The 12187-nt window shown below is 37.7% G+C and overlaps 1 protein-coding gene across 1 annotated transcript in view; it reads left to right on the top strand.

Moving 5' to 3' along the window:
- CSMD2 (CUB and Sushi multiple domains 2) overlaps positions 1-12187 on the top strand; it is an 842922-nt gene that overhangs the window by 441439 nt on the left and 389296 nt on the right. The window contains exon 11 of the mRNA XM_036743760.1: positions 11829-11932. Within this exon, the coding sequence (XP_036599655.1) occupies positions 11829-11932 (104 nt within the window). The remainder of the gene's footprint in view (positions 1-11828; positions 11933-12187) is intronic.

Consider the following 12187-nt stretch of genomic DNA (forward strand, 5'->3'; position numbering starts at 1 on the left):
GATTTTCTGCCCACATTTACCCTAAGGAGGGTGACCAGAGTAGGCCTTGGCAGTAAACAAAATGGGCCATTTCCCCCAGGTCAAAGTTTTTAATATAATGAAGCAGAAAGTAATTGTTTAATACTGATTACATTGGCCATGAATTACCATAAAACTTAGCCATGTACCTTATCCTTTTTTAATGGTTCATGGTGAGGGTGCAGCCCCCAAAGTAGAATGGTCAGTGGGTAGATTTAATTCTCTCTTGACTGACACCAGGACTGAGGACCCAGGGAATTAATTTTGGAGGTTTTCTTAGATTGCACATAGCTTGCTTGTCACAGTTATAGGATATAGTGAGATATTTAGTGGGTTAGACTTTTGACAACCTGTGGTTGGAATTCATTCCCTTCCCATCTACTTCCTGTGTAGTTTTTAGAGATGAGAAAAGGGAGTTTACAATTAGTCCAAATATTATGGAAGGAGAGGTTAGAGAGGGTGCCTGTGCCTAGAAAGAGAAGACTAGGTATGACCTACATGGTCTTTTTTTGTCAGGCTTCTTGAGTCCTCTGTCATGAATTGTGGAGTGAGCTAGAATTCAAGGCAGGTGAACTAATGTTATTGGTGGTTTTCTGAGTGTTTAGCTTTGTGTTGTAAAGGAGTTAGGAGGTCCTTGCCATCAGGGAATTTAGTGTTACTGTCAAAACAAAATAGACATAAAGGAAACACAAAACATTAGAAACCTGGAAGTACTCTTTGAGTGTCATAAATTCTAAGGACTACAATAATCTAGTTGAGGGAAGGCAGCTAGGTAGCTTGGTGAATAGAGTGCTGGGCCTGGAGTTTGGAAGACCTGAGTTCAAATTTGGCCTCAGACACTTACTAGATGTGTGGCCTTGGGCAAGTCACTTAACTTCTGTTTGTCTTAAATCACTGGAGAAAGAAATGCAAATCACTCCAGTGTCTTTACCAAGAAAACTCCATGAAAAGTGTGGTCTGTGGGGTCACGAAGAGTTGGACATGATTGAACAACCAAATAACAACAACAGTGATATAACAGTGGAAAAAGCACTCAACTTGGAGTCAGTAGGCTTGGGTTTGAGGCCTGGTTTACTGCTTTCTAGCTTTATGATCTTGGACAAGTGGTCTAGCCTGTGAGTTTCAGTTTCTCCATCTGTAAAGTGTGAATAATAACACTTGTACTCCTAGCCTCTAAGAGTGTTTTTGATGCTCAAATGAGGTGGAGTGTATGTATATGTATATATCATGTGCATTTACATGCATGTACACATACATGTATACATGTATATTTTACACATACACACATGCATTTCATAATCGTAATGTTCTGTGTAATATAATTTATAATTATTATTGTTTCTTTTATTCAACAGGCAGCATGAAGTTAGGGAACCCTAGATTCATGTTTTCACTTGGATACAACTGACTGTGTGACCCTGGGCAGGTCATTGATCTCTCAGTGCTCTGGGCACCTCTCTAAGACTCTTAAATTATAAAATATTTGCTTATCTGTATCAGGAAAGGGAGCTAGAAAACTACATTAGATTATTCTCTATGCTGATAAAATCACAAATTGGAATCCCTTCTCTCAAAACAAAAAGAGAAATAGAAATTCTCATTAGCTGGAGCAATTGGATATTGGTTCATGGAGATGGATTAAATTTTACTTAGGAATTTGATGGCATTTTCAGAGATTGAAAACTGTTTCTTATGCCAGTATATATCCTTTTAGCATTACTGTGCTCTTGGTGATGCTATATGGCTGTCAACCGAAACATCCATTCTCAGAAGAGTCAAAATTACCGATTCCCAGAGGACAATGGAAAGACATGTGGTGGTTATAACCAGGCTACTTCACAAAACAGCAGTGTCAAGAATATGTTTGACTAGAAAAGAAAATGGCCCATCATCCGCAGAGATCAAAGTACCATGGAGGGACAGCCTGGGAGTTGCATTGGTACTCACAGAATATTGAAAGACCCAGAGATGGGCTTCCAGGGCTCTGTTTGGAATCTCTGGAGGATTCATAAAGCTGTTGGGATAAGAATTGCACTGGATGATAAAACCTGCATTCTGCTCCTTTTCATTCTAGTTTTCCTATCTTCTTTATTTCCTATTTATCCTCTACCTAGCTTGTTTGTACATAACTGTTTGCATGTTGTCTTTTCCTTTAGATTGTGAGCTCCTTGAGGGCAGAGACTTTTGTCTCTTTTTGTATCCCTAGCTCTTAGCACAGTGCCTGGTGCATGGTAGGTACTTATTGAATGTTTGTTGACTAACTGACTGGTAGAGGGAGTGCCTGATGTGGTAAGAGCACAGACTCATAGGAATAAGTGCCCAACTAGTAGGCATTGCTGTCGTTGCTGGTGTAGCAGATATTGGTTTCACAGAAGTTTCATGATTTCAGCTGAGCCTTGGAAGAAGGTCAACGTTTGATAGATGCTGTTTGGGGGAGAACACAGTCCTGGAGCAAGCAGAAGGGGAAGAGGAACAATGGATGGCAGAAGGATAGGGTTCAGCCTTCTTAAGGAGGAGACACAGTGAGAATAAATTTAAGAATCAACATGCAAAAATATGTCCAGAATCAAAATGGGGAGCTGTGAGCCTCATAGGATTGTTGAATTAAGAGAGAAGAGAAAGGCCTTGGACTGAAATATTCCAACTCAGATTGAGCTTAGATAAGTCACTTAACTTCTGTATGATTTGGTTTCTTCATGTTTAAAATAAGAGGTTTGGATGAGTGAAGCCCTATATGTCACAATGATCCCAAGACTATTGAGGCCAGCCATCTCACCTCATAGATGAGAAAATGGATGCTTCCAGAAACCAAGTGATTTACTCATGATCATACATATTAGTGAAAGAGTCAGGGTTTGAACCCATATCTTCTGACCCCTAATCTAGTACTTTTTTCCCACAACAATAGGCTGTTTCCTCAAATGGAAAATAGAAGGGGAGATGGTAAGATCCTCTATGGATTTTGTTTTCTGTCATAAGAGCTATGCATGATTCATGGGCTCATAGTCAAGCTCCCTCATTTTCGAAGAGGAACCTGAGGCCCAGAGAAGTTTCCAAGCACATGTTCCATAACTGCTTAAGTTCACATAGCTAATCAGTGGTAGAACTACTTAATTCCATGGCTTGGTGAGAAGGATTCAAAATAGCAGGAAACTCACCTGCTTTACTTCCATGCCCCTTGGTTTGCCTATGTCACCACACTGGCATTTTGTATCTTTGGCTCTCTTACAACCTTTTGAAAATCCTTTTGTTTAGGAGAGTTGAAGACAATCATTCCTTGGTCCAGATGGACTCTTTGCTTGGGCTTAATGGAACACAGGGACTTTGTTGATTACTGTAAACTTTGGTTTAGAGTTGTCATTGGACAGTTGTAGGGACTTGGTTTGTTCTAGCCTCAGGTCCACGGCTTCTTTTTTAAGCACTTACTATGTTCCAGGCACTGTGCTAAATCCTGAGGATACAATTGCAAATAAGCAAGACAGGACCTACCCTTAAGGAACTTATACAGGGTATTCCAAAAGTCTTCAAGGCTGCTAACGGTATAAAGGCAGCCAGTGGCACAATGGATGGAGTGCTAGGCAGAGGGGTGAGAAGACCTGGGGTCAGCTCTAGCATCACACACTTATTAGTAGTGTAACCCTGAGGAAGTCATTTAACCTCTGTTTGCCTCAGTTTCCTCAGCTGTAAAGTGGGGATAATAATAGCACCTGCTTCCTAGGAGTGTTGTGAGGATAAACTGAGTAATATTTGTAAAAGCATTTAGACCAGTGCCTGACACATAGTAGGTGATATATAAGTTCTTATTTGCTTTCCGTCCTCTCTTAGTATAGTTTTCAGCTATTAAAGCTTAGCTAAGACTTTTAGGACACCACATATTTTAATGGGAGAAGACAATGGATAAAGGGGAGCTGGAAAGGGGGGAAGGAAGGAGGAAGGGTTTAAACACTTATTATTTGCCCGGTATTGTATTTGTAACATGACTCATTGAATCTTTGTGAATAAGTTGGAAAGCTATAGACTAGATGGTAGTATACTTAGGAGGATTTAGAACTGAGTGACTGACTGGACCCACAGTATGCTGATTGATGTCTCCAGGTCATCCTGGAGGGATATATTTACTTAAGTACCATTGGCCTTTGCTTATAACCCTATGCGTGTGTGTGTTTAACATTTTCTCAGTGATTTGCATGAAGACGTTGCATACTTACCAAATTTGTACGTGACACAAAGCTGAGAATGATAACTAATAGGATGGGTGACAGAATAGGAATGAAAAAAGATCTTGGCATACTGAAATAATGAAACAACTGTAGTAAAATTCCATTGAATGGGGTAAATATAATGTTGAATTTGGGGTGAAGATAGATAATGGTTCATATGAACCTGGTCTTTAGACCTGGGAATGTCAGTGACTGAAATACCAATTTGAGATAGTCATGTGATGTGGTAGTGCAAAAGTAACGTACTCTTAGATTGCATTAATAGAGGTAGTCTTATGATATCCATAATGAAGAGAATTGTAATTCTGCTGTACTCGTTTATTTTTAGATCGTATCTAGAGTATTGCGCTTTGTGCTTGTCCCATACTTTTGGAGGGGCATTTACTATGCTCAGAAAAGGGTCACTAGGATGGCCAAGGAACTTATAACCGTAGAAAAAAAGTTTTGTGAAAGTAATTGGGTATGTTTACTTTGTGTAAGATAAAAATTAGGAAGGATACGATCAATATCTTCAAATATTTGCATAGAAGTCCTATAGAAGAGGGATTAGATTTATTCTACATTTGTTCTACCCCAGAGGTTTTCATGATTGGAGAATCATGGAAAAGTTTAGATTGTATCCCTATCATTGTATGGAAACTGTTCTCTTAAAGGTTGCCTATACCTCCTAATTACCAAGTGTTTTCTTATATCTGAATGAGAGGTTCCTCCAGATGACCTTTGAGGTTCCTTATAAGATCTAATTCTATGATCCTAAATTCATTGGCCTTTTTAAAAATTTATCATTCTTCTTTATATCTATGCAGCTTGTGGTACTGCTGACCACTTCTCCTTATTGAATACTCTCATGTCTCTTGGTTTCAGAGACTTTATGTGACTGGTTTGGATTTTATACACACACACACACACACACATACACACACACATATATACATATATATGTATATGTATGTATATATATACACATATCTATACATATATGTATATATATAATCATTTCTCTTGTTTCTAATCCAATTCTTAACCTTTTAAGGTTGATGCTACCTGAGGTTCTGTTCTTTATTCTCCTCTGTAACTGGCGACTTACTTGGCAATTCAGTTTCTCCTGTAGTTTCAGCCAGACAGATAATGCCTAAATCTTTATCTTCGGCACTGAGCTGTCCTCCCAGCTTAAGACTCAAATATCTCACCATGCATAGTCCTTGTAGCTTCTCAAAATGAACACATCCAAAGCTAAACTTGTTATCTTTTCCCCTAAATCTACTGTTCTTTTTAATTTCACTTTTTCAGTCTATGATAACATTGTTAATCCAATTCTTTCCATTTTAGACCTTTTTATCCTTAACTTCTCTTTTCTCCTCACCTATTAATGAGGTCGAATATCATACTCTTTAATTCTAATTCAGGAATATTTTTCAAATCCTTCTCTTTTTCTTTTCTGCTTCTGAGACAGCTGCCATCCACCCTAGTTGACATTCTTATCACCTCCTAGGTGATTGTAATAGACTCAACTGATCTTAATGCCTTCAGTATATCTCCTTCTCAGTCTGCCTTTTGTACCACTGATTGAATAGTCTCCCTAATATATGGTTCTGGTCATATCATTTCCCTATTCAATGAATTTGGGGGCCTTCATTCCTCCCTTTTCCTTCTTGCTTCCCCTTTTCCTTTTCTCTTTTCCCTTTCCTCCCCTTCTTCTTCTTTCTTTTTTCCCCTTCCATTTCTTCCCTCCTTCCTTCCCTTCTTTTTTTTTTAAAGACTGATTCTCCTTACCTTGCCCAGGCATGATGTGTACTCATGGTCATAATCTCACTACTGATTGGCATAAGAGCTTTTACCTGCCCTGTTTCTGACCTGGTCCAATTCATCCCTCTTTAGACTACCTAAAGAGGTTCACCATGTTGATGCTGAACTTAGTGTGGGTGCCTGATTGGCATTGTTCATTGACACTCAGAACTCCTGAGCTTGAGAGATCTGACAGCATCTGCTTGTTAGGTAGTTGAGATTACAGGTATATGCCACCATGCTTGGTGACTTAATTTTTCAAGCAACTTAAAACTAAAAGTTTTTTTGTTTCCAATCAGACTTGAGTTTTTGTTTCTTATATTTGCCTCTTTTCGGGGGAGGGGGCTATAGGGCAGAATTAGGCACAATAGGTAGAAGTTACAAAGAATTAAATTTTGCCTTGAGGAAGAACTTATCATCATCGTCATCATCATCAGTAGGCCTTATATGGCACTTTAAGGGTTGTAAAGTGCTTTACATAAATCTCATTTTATCTTCAAAACAACTCTGAGAGGTCGGTGCTGTTATTTTTCGGATAAGGAAAGTGAGGCAGGCAGAGGTTAAGTGTACTGCCCAAGGAGACATAGCAAGTTTCTGAGGCCAAATTTGAACTCAGGTTTTCTTGACTCTAGGTCCAATGCTCTATCCACAGTGTCATTTCTTAATAAGTAGAATTGACATGACCTAAATATGAAAAGTCATATCACTGAATAATTGGAGGAAAAGGGAAGGAAATAGCTTTCACAACTTTGGCTAGGGGGAGATACAGGTGATCATAGAAGACAAAATCGGTAACACCAAAAGGCTTTTGTACAAGCAAAATAAATGTAGGTAGAATTTGAAGGAAGCAGTTATTTGGGATGTGGGGTATGGCAATCTTTGTAGTAAATTTCTTGGATAAAGCTCTGATATTTACAATACAGAGAGAGAATTGAATGAATTAATGAAAAAATACTAAATATTTACCATGTCGTAAACACTATATTAAATACTAGAGATATAAATGGAAAAGTGAGATAGATCTTCCTCTCAAGGAGCTCACATTGTAATTAGGAGAGACAACATATAAAAGAAAGATCAATTCAGGACAAATGGAAGGGCTTGGAAATCCTAGGAGTGGGGTGGATGGCAAAGGCACAGAGTTCCTTAGGTAATATAAATAGTTAAGGTGACAGTGTAGGAAACTGGGGAATAGAAGCTGGGCAGAGAATGAGGTCTAGAGGATCCTAGGAGGCAGTGACAAAACATGGTAAGGTCTGGTTGTTCTCCATCACATCAGAAGGAAGGAACTTGTTGAATCCCATCTCATCCAAGCCCTATGAGCAACTGGAGCAAAGGAGGAAGATAAGGGGGTAGAGTATTCCTATTGTTGGTGGATCTTCCTACCACCTAACCCTTTTTAGGTGGGTTTTAGTATTAAATAGGGTTGGAAGGAGGTGAAGGAAGAAGGTGAAGCACTCTAAAATATAAAAGAGTAAGAAACGTTCCCAGTGGATAAATGGTTAAAGCAGGAGTGGGGAATCTGCAGTCTCGAGGCCACATGTGGCTCTCTAGGTCCTCAGGTGTAGCCCTTTGACTGAATTCAGACTTCACAGATCAAATCCCCTTAACAAAAGGATTTGTTCTGTAAAACTCAGACTCAGTCAAAAGTCTGCACCCGAGGACCTATAAGGCCACATGTGGCCTTAAGTCCTTAGGTTCCCTATCCCTGGAAGGATGTGAACAAGTTTTTCAAAGAAGAAATACAAACTGTCAACAACTACATGGGAAAAAATGTATCAAATAACTAATAATAAGAGAAACGCAAGTTGTACTTTACACCCATTAGATGGTCAAAGATAGAAAAAGATGAAAATATCAGTTGTTGGAAGGATTGTAGGAGAACAGGCATATTCATTCTGCATTGTTGGAGCTATAGATTGGTCAGATTGCTCTGGAAAGCAATTTGAAACTATACCTGAAAAGTCACTAAATTGAAAATGCCTTTTGACTCAGCAGTATCACTATTAGGTATATACTTGAGAAATCAAAAGCAGAGTAAAAAAACCCATATGTACAAAAATTATTAATGGCTATACTTTTTGTTGTAGCAAAGAGTTGGAAAAAATGTGGGTACCCATTAATTAATTGGGGAAATGGCTGAACAAATTGTGTTGTATGAGTGTAACGGAACACTATTGCACCACGAGATATGATGAATATTATGAAGTCAGAGAAGCATGGGAAGATTTGTATGAATTGATACAGATTGAGATGAGTGGAACCAGAAGAACAGTTTACATGATGATGACAGTAATGTAAGAGAAAACAATTTTGATAAACTTCAGAAGTGTGTTAAATGCAGTGACTCATGATAAAGCATGCTGCCCACCTCTTGGCAAAAATGTGTTGGAGTAGTGGTACAAAGTAAATATATTTTCAAAGAAAACTTAAGTTTTTATTTTTTATTTTTTTTGCCTGTGCTACGTTTATTTGTTAAAAAGAAGGGATTCCATGGGAGTGTGTGTGGAGGGGGGTTGTGAGCAAATGGGTGATGTTAGAGATGTGACAAGAATGTCAATAAAATATTTTTGAATATACAGAAAAAAAGTTAAAAAGGGGACAAAACATTAGAATTTAATATGTTAATATGTTAAATTTAATATACATTAAAACTGTGTTAAGAGAAGTACATTTTGATCCTCCCTTTTGTTCATTTTTGTATATTGTAATGTTCATATAATATTAATGATTAAATTCTTAACAAAAAAGAACGTTAAAATTTATTATCCAAAAGTGAAAGGGGCTACCATAATATTGAGTTTGCCTTCACTTAAGGTGATTGAGCAAAGGTCGTATAACTAATTCTTAGATGTGTTGTAAAGATGATTTTGGTTCAGATATTAATTGAATTCCTGAAGTGCCTTTTAAGTGTATGATTCTGTGGTTATTTCTTTGATCAAAAATTAGCCTTTTTTAAACAAAAATTTTGATTTCATTTGGTATATAGATGAAAAAACTCTATTACAATGCAGATTGAGCCATGCCCTGCAACTTATAGCCTTATAAAGTTATCTGGGTTACTGAGAGGTTGTTATTTACCCAGTTACACTGTAAGAGGTGAGAACCTGTCTCTAAGACTAGCTGTCTTTTTGCTACACTATACTGCTGTTCTGGTTTATCATCATATACCATTATTTTTACTGTTCATAATAATAGTTGATATGTATGTAGTAGTTTAAAGTTTGTAATGTCCCTTATATACATTATCTCATTTGATCCTTATGGGACAGCTAATTAATGACACATTAAAGAAACCTCAGGATTTAACCAAAAGCAAAGCAGAAGAAAAAGTTTCACAAATAAATATTACATGAGGTATCTTGTTGTGCTACACGAAGGTGATAGTATATGTTATACCTAGTGTAATTAGCTCTTTAATTAGGGTCATACTCTTTAAAAAGCAGTTTACATGAATGACTGGTTCACGTAATGATGTGTGCCACTGTAGAGAACTATGTTCTTTATGTTAATTACATTATTTCATCATTACATTCCCACATTAATAATAGTGTTCCAATCATGGAGCCAGTGTTATGTAAGAGTTTTTAAGAAAGTATGCTTTGATAAATTACCATTCTCCATCTTGAACAAGCAGATGTTACAGCTAATCTAGATTTTAAGAATGAAAGCCCCTCTTTATGCGGGCCTTTCTCTTAAAAATAAAACAAAACAAAAGCAATATTACTTCTTTTCTGCAGACTATACTACTTATCCAAGTATCAATTTTGTTAAAAAAATCAACATACACTACATAACCCAGATGTTTCCTTGAGAGTTGGTGGGTTCCGCTTCAGTTGGAAGTCTTCATTCTGAGACTGGGTGATGACTTGTTAGTAATATTGTAGTGGGAGCTATTGGGCATATTCACGTAATCATTGGACTAGAAATTTAGATTCTGTGCATTTTCTGTGTTCATTAACAAACTATGAAGGAGATCATAACCTGAATTCATTAATTTCTGGTGTTCCGGACTTGTGGAGGGCACCTCAACCACATCTTACCTAAGATAGGGACTAACTGGAAGAGAAAGAAAAAGACATTGTTTACTTTAAAGGAACTTATAACCTATTTGAATTTCCTGTCCCTGGAAGAATTTAAGCAGAGGCAGCATGAAAATTTGGAATTTTGTAAGGAGGATTCATGTTTCAAGTAGAAGTTTCATTTAAATGTTCTCTAAGGACCTTTCTAGCTCTGATATTCTGTTATTCTGTGACTTACATGAGGCATAGAACACATAAAGAAAAGTAGAAATCAGTTTGAGGTGTAGGGTCTTGGAAGACTTCCTCTTGGAAGAATACAACCTTATGAAAGGGTCTGGAAAGGGTGAGGGAGCCTTATAAATGGTGCCATTTTGAGATCCTTTAGACAGATGGGGAAAGGATTTATTTGCCTGAAGTTGTTATCCTCTGTGTATCAAGTGTACTAGGTGAGGAAACTGGAAGGTGAAACTAGCTAGGTAAAGAAATTGCAAACAAAATCATTAGCTAAAAAAGTAATTGGTGGAAACTATTCTTTGGATGCCAGTCCTTCATTTAACATGTATAGTTGCCATACCAACTAAATACAGAACTCTGTACTAAGCAGGATAGAGAAATAGACAGTAGCTACCTAAATTTGAACCACAATTCCAAGAACTCCAGAGTTACTAGCACATCCTGGCAATCCACCTTCAATCAAAAAGAATAGTGCCAACTTGAAAAACATGGCATAACACCTGCAGGAATCTTTTCTGTGAGACTTAGGGAGTTGCCCTCCTTTATGTTGCCTTGGCTTCATATGGCCACTAGATGGATCTTGGTTATATAGATTTTAAATATGCTGGAGGGAAAGTGAAGATGTTAGGTAGGATCAAGTAAAGATTGGAAGGAGTATCTGAAGAAAAACTTCCTTCAGGTCAGAGAAAGACAGTGTTAATGTTAAATTTATGAAATGTCACATAAAATGTTTGGCGACCAGTTGCCTCCCATCTCTGCTGAAGAATAAACTGTACAGAATGAACAAGAGGAGATCTTTGCTAACCATTAATAAGATCTTCTTTATAGCCTACACTAGGTTAAGGGACATATTAGGTTATTTCCTTCCCTGACAATCCAGAATAGGATTGTTGTGAATGGTTGAGAATGGATGAAATGACCTTTGCTGGCTATTCTTGGTTAGGAGGTTGCAGATTTCACATTTTAAATGGACATTGTTACCAGACTCATGGGCATTTCAATTTACTGATTTGTGGGACCAAACCAATATATTGCCTTAATGATCCTCGTTTACTATGAAGACCTTCGAAATAGTAAGAGGCTCTGGAAATATCATTGTTTGTTGAGCAAGGATCCAGACAGTGGAGAGCAACATTGTTTACTGAGAATAGACAGCCGGCCTTGGAGTCAGGAAGACCTGGGATATATCCTGCTTGTGACACATCTTGGCTGTGTGACTCTGGGCAAGTCACTTGCAGAGAAGGTGCTGATCTTAATGGTAAAGGAAATCTTCTCACCCAGAAGTTTGCTGTACCTGTGAAATCATAGTTCCTGTCCCAGGCCTATATTACAACCTGAAAAAACAATAGTCTCTGAATGAGATATTTAAAGGATGGCTTCAGTAATGTTTGTACTTATTGGGGAATAGCTACTTATCAGTACAAAGAGGAAAATGTTAGCATTTTCTTTGTTGGAAGCTTTTGCTTATTTAAAAAATGTTTTTAAAATGATAACCAGAGAAATCTCACTGCCTCATATTCTGATACTAATGAATGTGTTTCTCCCACAGGTGATCAAGCTCACTTTTGAGGAATTTGACCTGGAAAGAGGCTATGACACCCTGACTGTGGGGGATGGTGGGCAGGATGGGGACCAGAAAACAGTTCTCTATGTGTAAGCAAAACTTATTTTCCCACCAGAGTTGTAAAAGGAGAAAAACTAGTTGGGGGAAGATATGCTGAGCAGTATTATGGAAGAAATGGGTTTAGGCAGAATAAACCTGATGTCCCTTATTGAGTGGAGGAGTTTTTCAGCTGATTAGTACTATGCTTTTTGCTCTGGAAAAAAAAAGTGGCTTGATCTTCAGGCCAGTTTAATTAAATACTAAATCCTTGAAACCTGTAAGAGATGAGCACCCTAGTTTTAGGA

The sequence above is a fragment of the Trichosurus vulpecula genome, chromosome 2, assembly GCF_011100635.1.
Source record: "Trichosurus vulpecula isolate mTriVul1 chromosome 2, mTriVul1.pri, whole genome shotgun sequence".
Lineage (NCBI taxonomy): Eukaryota > Metazoa > Chordata > Mammalia > Diprotodontia > Phalangeridae > Trichosurus > Trichosurus vulpecula.